Consider the following 23,637-nt stretch of genomic DNA (forward strand, 5'->3'; position numbering starts at 1 on the left):
AAGCTAATCCCACAGACTTTCTTAGTTCAAATACTTCTCTTAAACTGATGGTGTTAGTGATGGCTTGGAGTCCATAGTTAGTGCCTGCAACTCTTGTAGGTGGTTTTCCAGACTAGCAAGAATATGTTGTTCTTCCAGTCATTTCAGCAGCACTGAATGTGAAGTTACAGTAAATGTTTGAGTTGGCTTGCCCTGGTCTTTCAATACAAGGAAAAATGAACTAAAGGCACTGAGGAAAGACAGTTGCTAATTGGTCATCTATAGGCAAGCTTACTCCTAGATGTAAATATATCTCTACGGACCTGCTAATGGATTTATAGATCAAGTTTCTATCCTTGTGTTATTTTAGGAAATATGTGCCTAAGAAAAAGGAAGAAAAATCCTCCAAAACCAAACTTGGTTGACATATGTTATACATCATTCCCTTCTAAAAATAGCAGGAGACAGAATATATAGTCTTGAGTCACCATTCAAAGAAATAAAATACTAAAATAACAGGTAAAGTAGCTTTATCTTAAACAGTGACAGTGATCACATAAAAATTAAGCACTTAAAATTTAAAGATCATACTTGCTAAAAAGCAGAGATGGGGAAACAATTAAAAGCTTTGTTTCAAAACACTCACCAATTATAAGGAAGCTTTCCATCTCTCTCTAATGATGCAAAATTGACAAAGGTTCCAGCCCCGCACTCCCTGTTTCAGGAAGACCATGGGGTACAAAGTTAGCATTTTTGGATTCACAGTGCTTGCAGTGATGTTGATTTAACAGAGATCTCTTGGAGACCTTTCTCAGAACTGCTGATCACTCACATTTGTGAGTAGGTCTACGAGATAATGTGCGATAAACGTAACTGAAATAATTTCATCCTTAACATAGCCCTCCAAAACCAGTAAACACTCAACACCACCTGAGATCAAGTTTCCTAATAATCTGTAAAAAGAAGGAAACAAGGAAAAGGTGCTACTAAAGACATTAAATAGTTCTCACTTTCTCATCCAGATTTGTGATTTTTATAGCACCAGTTGCCTGTCTTGGTACATATACTAAATATTCACCTTTCTATACTAAATATTAACTGTTCCAACTCCTGTAAGGAGAACATATATAATTGTCTCCATTTTACAACAGCAGCATGGAAATTCAAAGTTCACAAAGCAATTATGTAAAAGCTGAATTTCCTGAGTTTTGTTCCAATCAGTTTATGAGAAGTCCATTATTTTCAGCCATACATGATAACTGACTTGACTGTTTTGCTTCCTCGATTTAAATAAACAATTGCTTGCAGCTCCTCAGTGAATTTATTTTTTTAGTTTCCTCCTGAGGTCTTTATCTTCTGTAGCAGAAGCAGTGAGGAAGTGAGAAAGAAAAAGCTTTGGGCTGCATGCACAGTACTTAGATAGGAAAGAGAACCAATTTAGTTGGGTTTCCCAGTTTCCCAGAACCAGTTGTGTGTAAAAGGAGCAAACAGCATAATGTTCACTGAAATAGATGGCCTGAAAAATCTGTGATGTGGTAATCTGTTGCATTGAATACACAGCCAAGACACAACACACAAAATGCAGTGTCTGCTAGGTAGCCAAGTAGAAGATTCTTAACATAAATTTTTGAAATGAAATCATTTTTTTTCCCCTGACATGGTGGGGAAAGTTAAAATATATTCATAGATTATAAAAGAATGAAGACTTCAAGATGTTTTTACTCAGTAGCTGAACCACATATGGAGATTTGGAGGATATGTAAGGCTCAGGGCCTTCCACAGCCTCCGAAATGCAGCATCTGGGACCTGATGAACTAATGATCTTATCTGATGTTTGGAAAAATCTCCTGTTCCAAGCCATTATGACAGATTTGCAAAAGCATCTTGATATCCTGCTCAAAACCTGCTGCCTAAGACCCCAATTGTCCTTTAGGTTCCTGACCTGAGGTTCACTTTATAATAAGTGAGTGCACTTCTTATTGACCCAATCCAGCAAAATTCAAAAGGAGCCAAAGCTGAGGCTTATAACTCAAGCCAAGAATTAAAGTAGATAGAGGGAGCCCCAAATGGCAGCAAGACAACTTTTTTTAAGGTATCCTTTTCACAAACATCTTGAGCATCACCCATGTACACAGGCATCCTCAGTTGCAACCATCATTGTGACATGTTTATTATTGCCTGAACATTTTGGAATGAGCATAAATCTGGACTTACCTGGCCATTTGCAGATGTTTTCTTCTGAGCACAACAAGAGTCACCAGCAGCAGTCCAATCAGAAGGATACTTAGGATGGCTAACACAGAGATTACCACTACGTTGGGATTCATCTCAGTGACTGTACATACAAACAATGGCTCTTGGTTATTCAATTCAGAAGAGCTGACAGGTATTATTTTCCTGAATATTGATACTGYTATTTTTTTGAACTGCTCTCATTCACCCTGGAGTGTTACAGAGATAAAAATCTACCACTAGAGCTAAAGGGAGTTTTTGACCAGTTACTGCCCTTATAAAATTTTCCTGGGGAAATGACTTCACTGTGGCATTTTTTTAAGCTCTGGCATGTTCTGATTTTTTTCCTTTGGACTGACATTTGTAAAACAAGAGAAGAGGGAGAATGAAATATAAAATACAGATATTCATCATCATCTATGTCTCCAAAACACATTTCAACTCCTGCTAAATTGTTCTTCAGCAATAATGTATACCTTCTCTAACCCCAAAGTGAAATAAAGTGTCAGAGATTCTGTTCTGATATATGGGCTGAAAATGATTGAATGGCATGGGTAAATAAATTTTAACAAAATATTCTGTTTTAAATAAGAGCTGGAATCAGTTCTCAATAACAAAACTGTGATTTATTTTTGTTCCACATTATCATGCTTATTAATTGTACTATCCTGAGACCAGATACCCTATTTTGCTCATTTTATAAGAACGAACCCTCCCTGCTTAACTTTCTTGGAATAATTTTACATCCACAGTAGTTTACAGAAGCATTTTTCAATCTAAAAATCAAGGAGAATTTTAAGCTAAGTACTGGGCACTGAACTCGGACGTCAGGTATATGTAACGTCGGACCAGTGACTAAAGCTACATGACTCTAACTAAGCAGAGACRACTGATTATTTTGAAGGGGAGATTCTAAAGAAAAGTTCAGTGTTCTGGGTAGCACAACGGTGATATTCTTTCTTCAGTGTCAGCACAGAGCCAGACTTCATGACATGCTGGAGGAACCTCCATTGGGAGCTCTTCCTTCAGGTTGTGACTGTGCAAGATCCCTCAGTTGCCCTTCTTCTTTCCCACCCTGTCCCCACTTCCTTGCTGAAAGCAGAAAGCAAGTTTTCTCCTTAGCAGCTTGTAAATGCAACTTTCCCCTTATTTTGTTTGGGCTTGGCTGAGGAAAAATTTTTCTCTATAACTGTCATCAGACGGTACCCTGATATTCAGTTTTGAAACCACAAATTAGAACTCTGACTTCTAAAGTCCAATTGAGCATTGAACCACTAGATTATATTTTTCCAAGTCAGTCCCCCAACAGGGACTTTTCTAAAACTGTTTTTCAAGTTGCTTCCCCATCCCATCCACAGCTGGCAGCCCTTCACTGACATGCAACCTGTGCTGCCAGCGTAACCGAGAGCAGTTTTAGAAATCAGGGAGACACAGATGTTGCAACTGGAGAAGGAAGAAGCAAACAAGGAAGTGCTGCTTACCCATGGTGGAGATGGCAATGAAAGTGGGGACACTGGGACTATTGTGGCTGAAGGTGGTCACGCTGCAGTTGTAGGAAGTGGCAGGGGTTAGGCTGGAGATTGTCACTACGTGTGACGAGACAGTGACAGGTTCCTACAGACAAGGGAAAAATACACAGGAGTTTGTCTCCCATAAATGTAACACCACAAATCAGTGCTTCTCTCTCCACCCATGCATTTGTCCAGATAAAGTTAGATCTGGTGAAAGAAGTCAACTCTTGGAAACCTCCAGAAGGTACCCCCCCAAAAAGAGGCAGGTAGCCAGGCAGGTACAAAGAAATTTTATAAATGCTGATATGGCAAAAGAATACAACTACAAAAAAAATTGCACTGAGTTAAGGACATAAGTCCGTAAGGTCTGCAAAAGTTTTTCTATACTCTCCAGTAGAATCAAAGGTGGGTTGCAGATGTGAAAGCAGGGACACTGAGCTAGTGGTTCAGAAGGAGAACAAGGAGAGGTTTTATGAACAAACTCACTCCAGCTGTGGAGTGCGAGATCCTGTAGCAAGCCCAGAGCTCAGGATTTTTGCAATGGCCTGTTTTCAGTCATGAGCAACTTCTAGACTTACAAGGGTTCCTGTTGCAGTGCAATTCTGAGGTCAGTTACACAGACAAAAATCATATGTACTTGAGTATAATGGAAGAGAATTTGATTCCCTCAGCTGAAAGGAGGCCAAAGTTTGGCAACTGGAGTTGGTTGGATTTTTTTCCATTTTCTCCTCTGAGAAATTTAAATTATTCATCCAAAGCCCAGGACATTTGAACCTGGAAAGCTGTTGCTTTTTCTTTTGCTGATTTAAAAATGGAGGAAAGGGATGAAAATGTTAATTTAATTAGCATGGAAAATCTTGGAAGAAGAATTTTCACCAGTCTAGTGGAAAAGCATCCCTTCCTAATGCTTCAAAGAGGATTACTGAGCCCTTCCCCTTTTTTCATGAAGACAGAAGAGAGTGTGCTGAATGTAGTGAGAAGTAAGCTGATAATCTCTATGTATTTCCCAGTGCTAGATGTTCACTTCAACAAATGGGAAACCCCCTGAAGTTCCTGCTAAAATGGAGCAGTCTTTTCCTGATGTTCTTAAAACTTATCTGCCCCATACTGCAGCTGCAAATCCTGTGTACCTTCCTTGCCTAATCGCATCATTATTCTGAATCTCTGCTAAGTGGATAACAATTTTGTGGTCTTTCGTTATTCATTGTGAAAAAGCAGGAATCCAGATGTGGAATTTGAACTATTCAAAAGATTAAAATGATTTTTTCTTTAGTCAGTGCATTTTTCAATTTAAACAAAATATTAAATAATTCACAGGCTAGTCTTACACTGGGTTAAAGAGTATGTATGTCTCCTTTGGGATAAGATGAGTGGGTTATTTTCTATTTTTTCCTGAAATGATTTCTCATTATGTATGAGTAACCCTATAAGAGAATGATGTTTCATGGCACGTAATCATGTAATCACTAGACCATCAGCTAAACCTCAAAATAAGCCTCAGATGTTGCACAGCATTGAGTCTCACGGATTCAAAATTACTACAGCTCCTACATCTCACAGAGCTAGCATTATCAGTCTGAACACTCAGATATTCATGTGGCCTCAGAGCACAGGTATCTAAATGGACAGAGAAAAAGGAGGCTCATTAGCAAAGCTCACTAGGTGAGTGTGGAAGGAAATACCATAAGAGGCACCAAATGTCTGAGGAGCAGCCACATTTGCAACATAAAGGTACTCCTTGAATAACAGTAAGGATCCTACCCAACTGCAGTTAACAACCGTCAAGAACAGATGAAAAGTAAATCAGAGACAATTAGATTCTGCATAAAAGATCCCAGCTCCATGGTGCCAAAATATCTCTATTTTTCCCATTCCTTGTCAAGCTATCTGGCCTCTTTTCCTTTCCTGCTCATTGAAATGCCCTTAGTTTTGTGGCCTTTTAGGTTTTGCAGAGTATATTAGAGCTATTAATTGACGCTCTGTTGCATGTGTTAGATGCATATAGCTTCTGTCCAACCGGTTACAATCTCTTACTTGGGTTTGCTTGTTTTCTTTCCTTCTTCTTCTTTTTTTTTAATGTTGGTCTACAAGACAGAAGCCAATCTAAATATTTTGAAGGATCTCAATACTTCAGCATTTCAAATGCTTTAGTAGCTTAGGTCTTATAGGTTTAATTCCTAACTGCATGGCTAACTTTGGTTTAATGACCAAACGTGTACTGACCATCTAATTGAATCAGGCTTTATATACAAATGCTAAGCAACAGAGAACAAAAGAGAAAGATGCAAGGTCCAGGTCTTTTCAGAAATGAAGAACAGAAGCCAAAGAAGAGGCACCTACATACCTGGACTTTTGTTTCTTGACCAGATCCAGTCTGCTGGCAGTAGACTTCAAAGAAATCAGCCACTCCTTCCTCCACCCACAGCAGAGTCACTGAAGTCTGAGTCTTGTTGACAGCAAACAGTGATTTTGGAGGGGCTGGTTCTGGTGAAAAGAAAATCTCGTTTTGTTAAGTTTATCTTTAAGTCTCTGGACAACCAAGAAGGGAAAGCATCAAACAAAAATAAAGGTAATGCATGATGCCTTCTGTCTTTCATTTCCTTCAGATAAAGTCTGCCGATGTAAAACTTTGGTTCACATGATGATAAGTTACCAATGTAAAACAGGAAGACCGTGACGTGTCTTGGTTTTTCTTCTCTATTTAAACTGTTCTCTGTTTGGACAGTTGGATAATTACCTCACTTCCCTTTTCAGTAGAGTCTTTGCTTGGGGATGATCAGCATATTCTATTAATAGAAAGATGTTTGCAGAAACTCTTCCAGGAGAAGAAGACAGTCCACATAGCAACACATTCTGGGCAAGAAAGTTCTGCTTCACAAGTCCTGCCCCAGAAGGCAATCAAGAAGCAGCTTCCCACAAGTGAACACTGACTAGGTTCATTTGATTTTATCAGAGAAAATGTTTAGTCAATTAGCAGTTAAAAAAAAATCTTCCAGTCTGGTACTTTGCAGGTTATCATTTCACGGCCATTAGATCTGCACCCATTTTAGTTAGCTGCATAAGGAGATCTCATCCTCACTGAATCCTAAGGTCCAGWCCTCCGAGTTCTCTAATTTAGTACTTTACTTTTGTTGCTGTTGTGCTGGATCAGTTGTCAATCAGCTAACGTATTCAAAGGACTGGGGTTCCTCCATGGGGAGGTGAATTCTTTCATAGGAAGGTTATTGCCATCCCCTGGGCAAGAGATTGAAAACAGCAGACTGTTGGGTGGTATGGGAGCATGGTGTGAACAGTGCCTATTGAAAGTGAGTATTTGCTCAGCCATACACTGATTCTCCAAGGCCTCCAAGCACTCATTTTTCAGTTCTTGAAGTATTACTTCACATATCTTGCAGCTCTGGGCAGAGTGGGCAGGGGGGGAGGAATAAAGCAACTGAAAAACAAAGGCTGCTTTAGAAATGGGTGGATAAGGAACAAGTAGAGGGAAGAAAATAAAATGACAAAAGGGGAAAATTCTGCTTCATATCCTAAGTCCTGGAAAGCCTAAGGGGCTAGGGATATGGAAGTAGAAATCTGCTAGTCTGGCCCACCTCAGATTTGTAAACATGAGCTTTCAAATGATCAAACAGTGCCAGCTCTAGCCTTTTCCACTCAGCTCTGTACCTGGCACTGGGAAAGGCTTGGGAGAGCGCAATCCTGGGGGCCCTCCTAGGAATGACGGTGAGAGATATCCTCAGGCAAGACACCCCCGTTCATTTCCATTGAGGAGTGAGACCAAGCCATGAAACAAGGATCTGAATCTGCAACCCAAAGCCCCCACAATGCGTGGAAAGATAGCCTTGGTTCTCTCTTTGCAGGCCCATCCTTCATCTTCATTTACAGCGGTGGCCTTGCTAACTGTCATTGAGAGGCAACATCTGACCTCTAGTGGCGGTCACTTATCACTGCAATGTCTGCTCAAATTAAAGCGGAATACCGAAAGCATAGGGGAACAGGAAAGGAAAACCTAAGGAGCATAGAAAGAGAACAGCTTAGACATTTTTTTGAGTGATGTTAAGATATACTTTTTTCTAAGATCATTTAAAGACCAAGGCTGGCTCCTGATTTTGATCCTGATGGCTTCACATCAGGGATACTCAATCCCTCAATCTCAATCTCAAGCCTTCAAAGCCTCAGGCATCCTGGGCTCCTTTTGTTTGCCTTTAGAAGGTGCGAAGTTTGGGATGTGCATTTCCAAGCTGTTCTCCAGAGTTTGCAGATTTAGTAATCTATTGATATTTAATGAAATTTGGCATTCTGAAGCAATGAGCTTATTCCAGGAGACTGAGGCACTAAGAAAAGCATCAGACAATGTAAGAAGTAGCAGCTCACTGAACTTCCTTGATCAGCACAGAGTTATTCTCCTGTCATCACTGCGTAGGTGAACACAAAATCTCATCCCCAGTCTCTAAGCATGTTAAATGTTTTGCTGTCTGGAAGTTTTTAGTAACACATACAACAACATTTTGCTCTTCTTTTCTTCCTTCACAAATAATTTCTTGAGATACTGTCAGAGGAGCTTGGATGTGGTGTGTAAGATTTGCCACCAAAAACCTGGCATAAATGCATAAATGACTTGCTCAAGAGGTTATAGACATTTTGCAGAAGCATCTGATCCTCAGACAATCAGACCAGTGTTTTAGGGTTGGAGGCTGCCAAGATTATACTGGCAACAGGGAGCAAGTTAAGGAGAGAGGGGTAGGGACTGAGGCACAGTTACATGGCTTCTTCCTTGTCACATGGACTGCAGGGTACATGTTGCCCAGAATTACATGGGAAGGCTTCCCTTCCCCTTAATTCTCCCCAGTATATCTGCTCCTAGATTCAGAAACACATTCCATTCCTGACTCAAGATAAAAAATGGTCTCAATTAAAATATGAGTTTTATATTTGGGCATCATTCCAAGCACATCCTCCTTTTGCCTGCAGCAAATGGCTTGATTTGTCTGTAAGTGGAAATTTGCCAGGATGAAGCAAACATCATGGAGGAAAGAACATTTGGCAGGAGCCCTTAAGTGACTGCCAAGTGCTGAGTCGTCTATCACTTAGAATCAGTTCCCACTACTTCTAATTACAACTCTCACTGCTCCCTCAGAAACGCAGAGAAGGAAAACCTCTGGTAAAATATCCCTACTTTTGTCTATTCAAAATGCAAACAGCATAAAGGAAATAAAAAAACAAAAGCACCGTCTAGAAGTGATTTATCAAAACTGAATCCATTCCACTTTTTTGGGGGGGGTCAATAAAAAAACAAGAGCAAAATAACCATAACAGTTCAATAAGAGTCTGCCTGTACTCACCACTTGCTGTTTTTCCTGTCCATAACAAAGAACTGGAAGATATAACTAGGTTGCTCAGTGTGCAACATGAATAATACACGATACTCATGGACCTGCCTGAAAGATAAAGCTAACTGATGTTCCAAGTACTCCCCCTAAAACATTTTCATAATGGTGGTTGGGGGATATATTTACCACACACATCCACCCACTCGGTCCTGGGAACAAACACACACACTTAACTGTATGCACACATGGGGCAAGCAGTGGACAGGACTTGCACAGGGAAGAAAAAGATCCATGGAATTTTTCTACATCCTTCAAAYTTCCGTCCTTTCCTTCGGTGAAAATACTTCAAAGAACCACAGATTCTTGTGACTGCACTGCTTGCCCCAACACTGTTCAAGAGGTTTGAGTAAAAGGGAACTATGAGGAAAGAAGAATAGATAATTGCTTCAAGACCTCTAATTCAATCAGAAATTGCGGAGTTCTTTAAGTTTACTCCTTTCACTGTCACTCAGGAAAGGTTTATGTGGGTAGAGAACATAATCTAGTTTGAAGTTACTAACTCTTCCTGACCTGTCTTCACAGTGGAGTTAATGCCTKTGAAAGCAGTTAAGCACACTTCATAATTTCACAGCTTCGGGTACCTAGGGCTCAAGGATTCTATGTGCATGTAAAAGTAATGTAAAAGCTGTGGAGATACAGTGGAGTGCTGTGCCGTCTTCTTTAGAGGTAAAGGGAGATGCTGGGGAGAAAGTTATATCTGAAAGTCCTTCTCACCTAAAGGATCAAATTCTTCAGTCTTTTTTGTTTCTTTGAATACAGTATACATATTTCTGTAAGAACAATGCTGGGTTCCACAGCCATGAATTTGACTGCTTTTTATAAAGAATACTGTCACTGATTTTTACTTAAGGATACATTTTCAGTGATGGAGGACCACGGAGTTGTCCAGAGGGAGAGAAGAGGAGACAGGAAATCAGACCGAAGACAGAGTTGAAATCCAGAAATAGGCTTATCAAACCCAAGAAGGGGTCTGCTTTGTACTGAAAAGTTCAGCTGCGAAGTCCGAATCCCAGTTCCTGAAACCTTCTTAGAGAAATAATTATGGAGCAGGATTGTTCTCCCAGGGAGGCATTTCCACTCTCCTGTTTCCACTTACAGGCAGATTCTGCCACTCTTCGTAGTTTCACATAGGTGAATGAGATTATCTTCACAGAAAGATGAGGTGAAAATTATAACTTCCAAAAAATGCAGTCACAGGTACATAACTCTGAAATGAGGAAGATGCTAAACCTGCTGACAGAGCTACTTTTACACTGAAGTGAGTTTAACAAACATGCAAGCGTATTCTTACCCAATTTCACAAGTTGGGGCAAGGAAGTATTGCTGCCTCTTTCAGTACAAGCAGTCACTGAAAGGTTGTAAATGTCCCCCGGAGGCAAGCTCAACACTGCAGTCATCACACTGCGTGTTACCTGCAATAATTGTAGACACTAAGCATTAAATATTACCCAAAGCAGATATCTTTCTTGTAAAATTAATCTGATCACTTAATGCACTACAGACAAAATTCTATGCATCACAGCAGATATTTTCTGCATACTCTGAACTTGCTATACAAACCGGTTCCCACTGACATCAACAGAAGAAAATCATAATGCTCAATAAAATATCACAATGCAGAGAGAAGACAATCTCAGACCGCATTTTCTGTACAACCAGTGAAAATGTAAAGAGGAAAGAAAAACTTCCTTACAGCATCACTGAGAATACTCTTGCATCTGGATTTTTCAAGTTCTACAAAATATCAAACTAAGTTTAACCAAACCATAGACTTGACTCCACTGCAACTCTAGGAGACTTTAAATCCAGTCAGATATCTCTAAGAAGAACATACAAGTTACATACAGGCAAGCCAGTACACATATATATCCTAAGAGCTTGCAAATTAGATCTGGCTGGGCAAGTCTAACATCTATCTGCAGAYCTATTGGCTTGACACAGATCTCAGGGCCAATTGACACAGACTGGATTATAAAATAAGCCATAGAAAGAACTGACTTGAGTCATTTACACATTTGAAACCAGACACGATCTGAAACTGTGCTGAAATTCAAAAGATTTGTCAAAAACTTCTGCCCATTACTTTGCTATTGACTAAGATCCTCACTTATCCAGAAAAAGGAAGCAGAGCTCAGATACCACAGCAGACTGTTTTCAGAGCACTTTTAGACTAAATATAAAGAGAGCATGCAGAAAATCTTATGGTGGTATTTATAGTCACTTAATTTTCAGACTGAATTTTTCAGTCCTGAGAGGGAGTGACAGTTCTGTATTAAGACTAACAGGGCTATTCATATTATTTTGGTCACTTGTTTAAAACAAAATGGACCAACTTTTTCAGAGTCTCTCTGCTAATGGGAAGTATACAAATAGCAGGAATAATAAGTCATCATTACTTGATTGTGTTACCTGTTCTTTCAAATAATCTCACAAGGAAAGCAAACATAACATAATAAATCTGATAAAGACATATTAGTACACTCTAATTTTTAAAGGAAACCTTTTCTGACAGTGCCTAACCAACAGAGCTTAGGAGAACAGATACACCCTTTAGCCTGGAAACATGCACCAGTATTTACACATATGAGTTGTAGCACAGAAATTAGCTAAAAATAGGTTGTTACAGGAGTTTCCTAAATAATACTTGCTGGTTCTATTGCCATTAAAATAATAAGAAGATAAATATTCCTAAAGACAGTTTTGAAGTTTTGGATTTTTTTTTTTAGTTATCCTCTGATTTTAATCTTTTATTTATTTAAAAAATTTAATATTAAAATAAGTTTTACTGAAAATCATTGTTTTGACAAAAATCAGATTTTTTCCTGGAAAAATAATAATCTTGAAGGAAACATGATTTTTGGAAGGGAGGGAAAGGAGCGAAATCACACTTTCTTTTTTTTTTTTTTTTTACACTTCAATTCTTAAAATAGTTTACTTATGAGAAAAAAAAATAAAACATTGAGTTTTCTTCCACATTTGAAACAAAGATCCAAATATTGGAAACTTCTGCTGTTTGGAAATCTCATGTTTTTGATCAGTTCTGCTAATCATATAATTCGACTCTCACACTGCACAAGCTCCAGATGGATGCGCTCTTGCAGCCACTAAGAATCCTATAAAAGCTAGAGGCCTCCATATAAATCCAAATAAAAATTGCTGATGAATTTGGGCTTACACTGAAAATCCAGTTCTAATTCAGCATATACTTAGCCTTCAGCTGTAGAAATGAAACCTTTCCCTTGAAAAAGACCAAACGCTTTCAGCACATCAATGACTGAAATATCAATAATGGTGTAGAAAAATAAAATTCCATGGCCTCAGACTTTATGAAGCTACACTGCAGGTATTAGGAGTTCCTGTGCTGCAGTGCTCCACTGCTGCTTCATACTCGATGCTGTATGTCCAGGGGCTGCTGTTTTTCTTCARGTTAGATGTGTATCTCAGTACCTTGCAGAATCAATAGTTAATGCATAATGGGACAAAACACGGATTTCTGTTTATAAGCGATTTTTAAATTGGGCCAGGGAGTTTAAGAGAATGTGCCGAGAATGCTTCTGTACGTCTGCCAAGTTTTCTGAGCAAGTGCATATGCTCTGGATGAAATCCTCATCCCATCAGTTAGTGGAACTTGTATTCAAATAGAAAATGGAAATCAAACATCATAGATAAGGATGTCTGCCTGATAAAGTCAGAAAAAGGGAAGTTACRCTACCTGCACTGAATGAACTAAGAAACTCGGCCAGTATGTCTAGCCTAGGTTATCATTAACTAGAAACTGAAGGGACAATATCAGTTTACTAAAAAATACTCTTATGTTTTACTGTCTGCAATTAATAGTTTTAATACCATGAGGCTATTTTTAAATTTTCACTTAAATTATCACCACTTGTGTCAGATCACAAATACAGTCATTTTGTTCACTGACTATTTTGAGAGTGAGTCCTCAGAAGCGCATACTTCAGCTGATGAGGCTTCTACCAATCTCAGTCAGCTTGCCAAAACTTTGTAATAAAAAAATTTTCAATTGAACACAAAAATACACAGGAAAGAGCTACACCTTCCCCAATAATGCTTACACTCTTTTTGATTTTTTTCTTTCCTTCCGCAATGACCATCCAATGCAGCATCCTGGAATGAGAAAGGTCAGTACCATCTCCTCCATAGGTCCAGCTGACGTACAGAAGGTGGTTGTAATACTCGACGGAGGTAATCTCAGGTGCCACTGGTGCTGAGGGAATAAGACAAACGTATTACAGAAGGATCTAACACAATGTATTACCAAGCACAATAATAAACTTCTGCCAAAGGATACCATTGGGAAGAGAGAATCGCAAAAATACCAGAAAGGTATTAATAAGAAAAGCACCTGCATTTATACTGACTCCTGAGTACTAGTTGAAATAGATAAAAAAGGCATTTTCCCTGGAAGACATTTGGAACAGAAATATATTTTGTTTGCAATCTTTCAGTTAAAAAAAAAAGCATGAAGTTACTGTCTGACACAAATCATTTTTTGATTCAACATTTATAAATGGAACCCAAAATCAAGTTAGAAGCCTCAGATATTGCTTCACTGTGTTAAAGCCCTGAAAAGAAGTGCCATTCAGTGAGAAATAAATATAAATTGTACACTCAATAATTTGAATAGCTCTTCCATAGGAAAAATACCTTCTCTTCACTGAGCTGGCATCTTGTTATGAGGAAAAGCCCCAGACCTTCATTTTTCCAAAGAAATCTTTTTGTATGAAAACTTTCAGCCACTTTTATTCCCAGAGTGAAAGGTCCACCATCACAGAAGTTAGCAGTTAGCTGATGATAGCCATCTAAGCATCAAGCATCTAGTCTACAGGAATACAGTAGGGTCCTCCTCACACCCAGCCACTTTCCCCCCGGCACAGTCCCCTGCACTGCCCAGCTCAGACTTCCCCGCAGCAGCCCTGCGAGCCCACCRCTGCCTCGCTGCCGTGTCAGGCCGGCAAGCCCTTGGCTCCCCAATACAGTCAAAGAAGAAAAAAATGAATCTCCAGAGCAACTCATTTCCTCCTAAACAGGTACTTAAGACAAGTAAGAGAACTACCTCCTGGAGGTGCCCCTCTCTCTCTTTCTCTCTTAATTGCAGAGGGAGTATAACTGATTAGCTCGCCCTGATCGCCTAACTGGGGAGGTGCAGGTCCCCCATCTGGATTTAACTCAAAATAGAATGGAGCCCCAAAAGTGAATTTCAGCAACTGGCAAAGGCCTGGCTTAAGATGATGATGCCCCTCAAGATGACATCAGTGGGACAGCCTGGATAAAATGGGAAAAAACGAATCCACATGCTTGGCAGCTTCTTCTGAAAAACTCTACAGATTGATCCTCATCTACATTAACCCGGTTGAGTCATCTGTGTTTGTGTGAAGGCAGTTCAGACACCGCTGCTCAGGGAGGGCTGCTTCCCTCCACACACGTCCTCAGCGCAGGCAAAGAGACACAGGGCTGCCTCGGCATGTGGGACTGCCTGAAGGGACCACAAGGTGTCACTGCTGCCTTCAGAAAGACTTTTAGGACTCTGATCTTGCAGTTAGACATTTGTTAGAGAACAGAGATTCACTGAAGTGATCATTGAGGAAGGCAACAAATATGATGCCACGGACTATTTAGAGCCATTCAGAAACATCTGTAAGATTCTTCTCTCAAATTCATCTTTAAAATGTCTTTCTATGCTGTTGAACAGAAGCAAGCTTATTAGCACAAAACCTTTAAATAAATGTTTCTCTTAGTTTTTGGAGTTCCCAGCCCATCTCCAGGCAAGGACTGTGTATTCATTACAATCTAATGTCACATGAATCTTATATACTCTTACTAATTTCCTCATATACCTAGATATTGATGACATACTTCCCCTGTTAATGTTCACACAGGTGTTAACTTTAGATATGTGGCAATGAACAACCATGATATGTAAAGAAGAGACAAGACCCAAACCTAGGAAGGGATTTCTGTGCCTGACTTCCCTAACATCATATCCCATTGGAAGCCCAGGTGCACAAAGAGGCTGTAGGAACTTAAATCCCTTTGCTGACCTGGTCTGAAGTGACAGCTGAAAGCATCCACTGGAAAGACAGACAACAGCTCCACAGTAAGGACAGATGTGATGATACTCATCAGCACTGATGGTCTACCTTTCCTACACTTTTTGTTTTTCCAAAACTAAAAGCACTCTCATTGTGAAAAAAAATGTTGGTGGTCTAAAAAGCCCTTGCTTACAATTGTTTTAAATCCAGCTGTTTACAGCAGGTGCCATTAAAAACTCATTAGTCACCACAGCAACACTGGTGGTTTGGCACTCTSCGTATGTCACTACGGCAGTGGGCAACAGTTGCTTCAGGAGCCTGGCTGTTTCTCATGAAGTATTTACTTATGGGAAATCCCACCCAGCCACCTGGAGACATCTGAACAGATGTTGTGGGAGAGAGTTATCTATCATCTAGTCTCTTCTGATAGCCTTTTCATTCCAGGTGCTCTAGTTTAGTTCACTAAGGCCCCAACCTAGCTATAGTCTCTAGATGAGCAATGGGATCCTGCATTAGGGAAATGGTTTGTTTGCCCTGAGCTCGCTGCGAGGTGCTGTCCCAAGCTCCCAGATAATCCTTCTACTTTGGTTTAAAAACATGCTTATGTTCTATGTACAAAGGTTAGCTTTCCAGTTATATGCAGAAAAATTGACAGATGGTACTGTCAAAAAGACCACAAAACCTTTTATTTATTGTGTCAAAATCTAGAGGGTTTCCTGTGTGTTTTTTTTAATTATTATTATTATTATTAATCTTGGCCACATACTCAGGCTGTGCAGGGTAGGTAGTGTTATTCAGAACAAGGCAGAAAGGGGCAGAGTGCTCCATAAAAACATCTGTTACCTCTTTGGAAAGAATGAGGCTGAGGGTGATAAAGACCTTTGCAGTCTCCTGCTAAACTTACACAGTGAAAAGCAGACCAGCTGGGGACAAAGATTTTAAACTTGCAGATATGGAAAACTGGCATGCCCCTTTCCTGCAAGAAACATCTAAGACAACTTCGTGCTCCCGAGGGGAGCTTCTAAGAAGTCTTTATTCACCAGAAAGAGTTCAAGAGGGGAGAAGTATTAACAATATGCCAATATTTCAGTTGTGGCATGGCCTCTGTAACGATAGCCAGCGAGCCCAACAGTCTCAAGACAAAACTGAAAAGGGTTCAATTAATAAGGTAATCAGAAGACAGGAATGTATTTAACACCAATAAGAAGTGATGACTCTAGTGATAAGCACTTGTAATTTGATCAAATCAGATTTGTTTGTTAGGACTGTTCCCTTAAAATGTTGTGATCTGGCTCACTGCTGTTCCACGCTTTCATCAATAAACTGAAAGGAAAACCACTGCCGATAAACCATGCAAATAGCACGGCAACTGGCAGAGGAGCAGAGGATTTGGATAGTGCTGTGATTTGAATTGCTGCTAAGCTGGGCCTGCTCAAACACAATGTATTTCAAAGTTCCATGTGCGAAGTTGAATATTTAGGGAAAAAAGGAAGGCAAGCAAGCCTTCCTGAATGGTGTATTCTGGAAAGTAACTACTCTAAGAAGGATTTAGATTTTGAAGCAAATCAACATAGATATCCAGTGCGATGCTATAGCAAATGTAATCATCTAGATGCGCAAACAGGAGAGCATTGAATAAGGTGCTGATCTTGCCTCTGTAGTGAGTATGCAGCAGGCTGGTACTACAATTTCAGTGTTCACATACTTTGGAAAAGACAATAAAAATTAGAGAGGGAAAGGAGGGAAAAACATAACAGAAAAATGCCTGACTATGAGAGGACTTGAAGAGTTCAATGGATGCAATTTATCAACAGAAAAGATTGAAACTAAATTCTGTGTAGAAAAAAAAAACACATTTGAGGTTCTTCAGTCAATAAGAGAAAAGTGTAATGAGAATCATGGACCGGATATTAAAGCCAGAAAAATTTAGATCAGAAATGAAGGATAAACCCTTAATAATAGGAATAACTAAGCAGTGGTACATCTCACCTGGGAAGGTGGGAGACTCCTTTTTTGGATATTTTCACTCGAAGACCAAATACCTTCTCTGAAGATAGGTTTTGCCAGTCACAAATGGATGACCTTATCTAAGATGTTCATCCATTTCTGATTTTGTCTACATGTACTAGATAAGGAGTTGCTCAATTTTTCATCTAATAGCTGTAATAGTCTTTACCTTCCCTGTACAGAGATCCAGACTGATCTTAATGAAAGTTTATATTTTATAATAAGCTTAACCTCACTGAGTTCTGCTGCAGCTTTTTGAAGACACAATATTAAAATGTGCAGGCCCAACTGGAACATTTCCATGGTAAAATGCTCAACCTGGTGCCCAGACCAGCTGTGAAAAGACACATTTCTCCCCTCACGCAGCAACCAACTAGTCAGAAAATGACTTCATTATAGTGATACAGAAAAGATTACTGAAGCCAAAGGATAAGAAATGTCATTGGAGATATTCATGGGGCTCCAGGGGGGCGCTGTGAATTTCTTAGGCGCTGGACAAGTGCCAGAATTCTTGGACAGTCCAGCTTGGGATCAGATATCTCAGGATGGGAGGGTTTCTACCAACTTTAGTGGAGCTAGGATTTAACTCAGTGATAATTCTGCTCTCACGGCTCAATCAAGCACAGGCACTATATTAATCATCATTGCAAATGGGTCTTCTTCAGCTCCTCCCTCAATTACATCCTCTTAGGCTTTTGCCAAACAGAAAATCTGGGGCTAGGCTAGTATTTGTTCTGGAGGGAGCGACTGGGGCCTAGATAGGCTGATTTTCCTCATAATGTGATTTCTACAGCTGGAAAATAAGAATGCTTCACACTCTATTTCCTCTCATGGTGCATATGAATTATTTACTGCTTTCAATCAGCCATACTTCTGCAAGGTGAACTAAACGGTGGTGCATAAAAGCAAAACGATTCAGTAGGGAACTTCAAATTATACAGCCTCGATCCTAGAAATACACTGCAAGGAGCTAACAGGAGCTATTGTATTCTAGTCTGTATCTGTCCATATCTAGTCCATATCTATTTGACGTATTGAAGACTTGAACTCAAAGTATCTGATGAGGGACAATGGAGTGCGTTAAACACAAAGCTTTTTCCACTGGAAGACAATAATCAATGCGGATCTATCAGTTTACTGTAGCTGAGAATCTGGATTATGAATGACTTGCCAGCATCACAGTTTCTCAAGTCTAGTTTACCCAGGGCAGGTGCAATGTTTTGATCAAAGGAGCACCCTTATTTCCTGACTGTGCACAAACAAGAATATTCAGCAGATAATACAAGGTTGGAGCACAAGAGTAACATGCTACACAACATATTATAAGAATATTTAATTTTACTGTATGTTAACTAAGATACCACAGAAGTCACCGTCTGACCTATGGATTACAAGCTCACTACTGTGAGGGGGAAAGAGGTGGGAAAAAGCACTTGGAAACATTGCAAATATACAGAAAAATTTTTCATAATATTAGCAAACTTAATAATTCATACTATTAAATTACTCATTTCTTCCTCAATGGGTAAAACATACAATGCTGTAAAGGCGAGCAGGATCACTGACCGTCTCTGGAGGCATGTGTACAGCTGATGGAAGAAAACAGAGTAAAAAACACTACACTTTGCATTGGAAAATGATATATAAGGAACTAAAGCGGTCCTCAAAGCTTTCCTTAAAAAACCCAAAAGTTTAGCTGTTAAATACCCTAACTTGCAAATATCTGCAGGTGAAGCCAGGCTCTCTCAGCACTTCTGCTCCCAGGAGCATCTCCACGGACCAGCTATGGCACTGCCGCTTACCTGTGATGAAGCTGATGGTGGAGCTGTCACAGCAGCTCAGCTCGGGATCCCCCCAAGTCACCATGGTAACCCGGAAATTGTAATACCAAGCAGGCAACAGGTTGGCTATTCTCTATAAAGTGACAAAGACAAAGAGCGGCTCAGGAGAAAACTCACCACCGCAAGGCATGACGGATAAAATATGACAGTATTTATACACCTCGTGCCCACAGGTGGGCACAGCTTTACTGAGCTCCCCCTCCGTACTCCAGTGGTGCACTCGCCCCATCTTGAATTTTGGGGAATCGTAAGCTCTACATGACTAAGAGAGAAACAGGAGTAAAGTGTGCAGGCGGATGTTGCAAAGAGAGGTCACTCTTCATGCTTCTCTCTGCCTGAAAAGACAGCTAGAAAACACACTAGCAAAGCTGCATCAGCCTGCACCTATGTCTTGCCTAACTCAAGCCAGACGCCCATGAACACTGTATTTTCAGGAAATTATGATCCTATGGCCCTTTTAAGCATCACTCATGTAATTTGCTATCAAGTCCAGTGAACCTGTGAAATCTGGGGCTTGAATTTATTCAAAAATCTGTGCAGAGAGACCAAACATGGTTGTGACAGCTCTGCTGCTTATCCGCATACACATGGTCCAGTTCCCTATACATTGGAACCTTTCACTGATTTCCAGGGCAGGCAGAACAAATCCCACAAAACATTTTTCTGTCAAAAAAATCAGATTTGATGGAAGCAACATATTTAACAGAAGTATGTGGGCTTTTCTTTTTTAATTAAATGTGTTTAAAGGATACACTAGAAAATTTTTTTCTCACTCAGATACCATCATTTCAAAAAACTTCTTTTTTTTTCCATTTTCAAAGTGTATATCATATTGTGTTATCATTTATTATGAATGATACATGAATGAAATATGAGTTATAAATGAGATATAAATTATATATATATAAATATAAATGATATAAATGAAGTATAAAATACAATGTATTTTATATTGCAATGTCATTTGTAATATTCAAGTTAAAAATCAAATACTTTCAATGGCAGCACAAAACACTTCAAATATTTAATTTCATGTTTAAATGAAAATCCTAATGATATTTTTATAATTCAAATTAAAAGCAAATTGGAAATAATGAAAATTTCTAAGAAATTAGAAAATGCCATTTTCAAAGAGCTTTGCTGACTGCAGTGGCCCTTTTTTCAGATTCTACAAGGCAACCCAAATACAGAGTTTGTAGAATATTCTCTTTATGGTTTTTAAAAAAGTGGTATCTAATTAACACTGAAACCAGGAAGCTGCCTAGAGTTCTTCTGGCATGCCCCTAAGGGTTTTTTTGACAATACCAGGGTTGCTTTGACTATTTTAAAATATGCTGCAAAGCACAAAATGAACTAAACAACTAAACAGAGTGAAAGGGCAATTCAGACCCAAGACTCCTGGCCAACTGATAACCCTTCAGGAAATAATTTCTGGTCAAAGTCAGGTAGCTTGATTTTTGAGTTCCCCACCTCTTGATACTGTTGCTCCAGAATATATCACTCAGAGAGGACAAATGATGTACTGATTATAGGGAAATCTGTGGGACCCAGTGGCATTTTGACACAATCTATTTGGAGTACTACTAGGGAACCCAAAGAAAGGTTCACCAGAACATACTTGTTTACTAAATGCCATAATAGAGAAACAGGAAAAAAAGAAATCCATTTCTAATTTAGACTTAATCTATAAAATTATTCTTTAAGAAATATTCACTTTAGCTGCAATATAGCACTGTTGCATTTGAGACTGAAATTCAGACAAAGGAGTTCCAACTTCCCTTGGTTTCCATGGGCAGGATTTGCAACAATAATGATCTCATTTTCTAATGAACGACATCATTAACTCCTGAACACGGTATTATTTCTAAGATGACTTGGATCAGTCAGGTATTAATCTAATTGTGCTGAGTCATGATTATAAGATATTAATTACTCATTTGGTAAGTTATTTTTGTTTTTAATTTCCTTGGAGATTTATGTGCTAAATTTATAGTCTTGTACCAATTATAGTTAAGCCTCTGTAGCTAAAATGACTACACAAATGGTATTATGCAAATGAATTACCATAAATCACTACAGCTTTCACAAGCAGCAAAAGTTATTACTATCCTTTTTGCATACTCATAACTTTCTGAACAACTACTTTCAGCTAAATTGCTCATGGTTTTGTGCAAGGGCAAAGTCTGAATGAAATCTATTCACCTTCTCTAGAAAGACGTGGAAAGGAAGGGTAAAAATTCACTTTATTTCTGCTGAATGCCCAGTGCTGCAAAGATGTTTTGGTGTGCATTTGYGTGTTTTCTTTCAGAGAGCGATTTCAGCCTAGGTGAAATCCTGGCATAAGTCTCTGCAACTTCAGAAGCACAAAGGCTATTTTAGCAAGAACATCTCTACAGTTAAGCATTCCAGATGGTTTGCTCCAAGACTAGCCTGCAGGCCCCAAATCCATACTATCAATACCAATTATGCAGATAAGGCTTTAGACTACTCCCCTGAGGAGATGCTGGAGTTGGTTAAAGCCTTGACAATGCACCTCCAATCTGAAGCTGCCTCTGGACTTGCTGAACATGCCAATTTGTCAACAAAAAAGAGGCCCGTCTCCTGTCTTATAGCTCTGCTTAAGAGCTGTTACATCCATGAGCTTTACCATGGTTCAGCTGCCCTTCCCTTACCTGAGAAGAGAAAATGTCTGTAGCATCCTAGTCATTTTCTTTACTTTGCTTGGAAAAATGTTCAGGGTTTAAATGTGTATATACATATGCATGAGGGAAAAGCTGGACAAAGAAACATCACAGAGTGTCAGAGCTATACACACATGGAAAAGCAATAGTCAGTAATGGTCACTTTACCACTGAGGCAGTTAAGGAGATGGTTGCTGCTATTTCGTAGTAGGTTGTCCACTCAGAGGTCATCGTCAATGGGTTGAAGTAAAACATTTCTACAACATATTTCCTGAACACCCCAAGAAAAGGTCTGTTCCAGCTCAAAACCACAGCAGTAGGTCCCAAAGGGTAAAGCGTCAAATCCTTTATTCCAGTGGGCACTATAGACCAGAAACAGTGGTTAATATATATATWTTTTAATCAATTACTTTTTTTTTTAACCAAATGGCTATGCTATACCTTTTTTTAACCAAGTTCAACCTATTTGGGGTTTGTTCCCAACTGTTTAATTCCTGTCCTACCTCCTTGTCACAAGCAACGGTATAACAATTTTTCAGTATTTGTTCTCTAGTTTAAGGTCTAATATTTCAGAAATGACTGAAGACCACTTGGTGTTGGCTGCTTCGCTTGAGATAAAGTGAAGGGATTGATTTTTTCATAAATGGAGTGTTCTGTTCTACTTCAAAAATTAGGCTGTTTAGGAGCTATTTCAAGTCATGTGCTCAAACCAAAAGCATCAAAAGTCATGAAACTTCGGAAGATAAATGCCACAAGAACAAACACTTTTTATGTCTACCTTGTCTTCCCTGGGGACTCTAAGGATGCTGTTGTGTATTGCTGTATTTGCCTCACAGATGAGGAAACTGAGAAAGTGAGAAGTCAAGTGATTTGAAAAATGTCACTGAAGGGTCAAATTCTGCAACCCTTACTTGTCTGGAAAGCAATTATTCTTCTTGACTTCAGTGAGGCTACTTAAATAYGTACTTAGCTAACATTTGCAAGGACTGCAGAACTCCAACTACTGCATGTAGGGTTAGAGCCAAGAACAACACCCAGATTACTTCAGCCCATGTGAGCACAGATGACTGCCTTTCCCTTCATAAATCAGTCCCCATTTACATGTATTTTCTGACCTTTCTCTAAAGCGTTCACATCTACCCAGTGAAAGGGAGCCTTAGGGTAAACATAGGGAGAACTGTATTCTTTTTAAAGTGTAATTATTATTTTTTTTCAGCTTCATTCATCATTAGATACCACCGATAAATTCACAGAACTGTTGTGCAGTTTACTACTCTTACAGCATTCTTTTCATCTCCAGACCTCAAAGCAGAGAACATTGAGATACATTTTTAAATTCAAGAAAAAGTAGGTACACACAACCAAAGAGAGCTGGTCATGGTCATGTGGTACCACGGAAGACAAGACAGCTCTCCTGACTCTTAGCACAGAGGCCTTCAGGCTGGGCCACATTACATCCGTCAAAAAGTACATTTGCAACCAATGTCCTAACACACTCCCATACATTTCATGAGAAAGGGCAATGAATGGCCTATTGGAGGTGCCATTGACCACAGACTACCTGCAAGTCAGGCTGGCTACACGTAAGTGCAGTGACTCCCACCCTAAGTGATATAGACCATGAGCAAGCTAGAGACCAACACATATTTAAGTGTCCAAAGATGGAGATGGGCCTTTCCACAGRGCCACTATGTGCATGAACCCTGGCCATAATTCCTCCTTAGTTATTTTAAACACCTAATGTCTAAACAGGAAATGCCCATCTTCCACTGAAGGAAGCCCTCAGTAGTCAGCTAGACAGTGGAAGAAAATAGTCTCTGTAAACATTCGTTACATCTGAAATAACCAACATGACAGCTCTGTCTGCACTCTTTAATGGCTTCTAAGCCATAATGTATATGCTATTAAAAAAAAAAAAAAGTTCAAACAGTAGATGCGGGGGTTAC

General features: G+C 39.4%; 1 protein-coding gene across 1 annotated transcript in view; it reads right to left on the reverse strand.

Moving 5' to 3' along the window:
- Positions 1-23,637, reverse strand: part of PTPRO (protein tyrosine phosphatase, receptor type O) — a 65,530-nt gene that overhangs the window by 22,217 nt on the left and 19,676 nt on the right. The window contains exons 8-15 of the mRNA XM_026070369.1: positions 21,860-22,053; positions 18,972-19,083; positions 13,186-13,337; positions 10,401-10,521; positions 6,067-6,206; positions 3,693-3,825; positions 2,194-2,314; positions 626-694 (exon numbers count right to left, since the gene is read on the reverse strand). Of these exons, the coding sequence (XP_025926154.1) occupies positions 626-694; positions 2,194-2,314; positions 3,693-3,825; positions 6,067-6,206; positions 10,401-10,521; positions 13,186-13,337; positions 18,972-19,083; positions 21,860-22,053 (1,042 nt within the window). The remainder of the gene's footprint in view (positions 1-625; positions 695-2,193; positions 2,315-3,692; positions 3,826-6,066; positions 6,207-10,400; positions 10,522-13,185; positions 13,338-18,971; positions 19,084-21,859; positions 22,054-23,637) is intronic.

Source organism: Apteryx rowi, unplaced genomic scaffold (assembly GCF_003343035.1).
Source record: "Apteryx rowi isolate R43461 unplaced genomic scaffold, aptRow1 scaffold_31, whole genome shotgun sequence".
Lineage (NCBI taxonomy): Eukaryota > Metazoa > Chordata > Aves > Apterygiformes > Apterygidae > Apteryx > Apteryx rowi.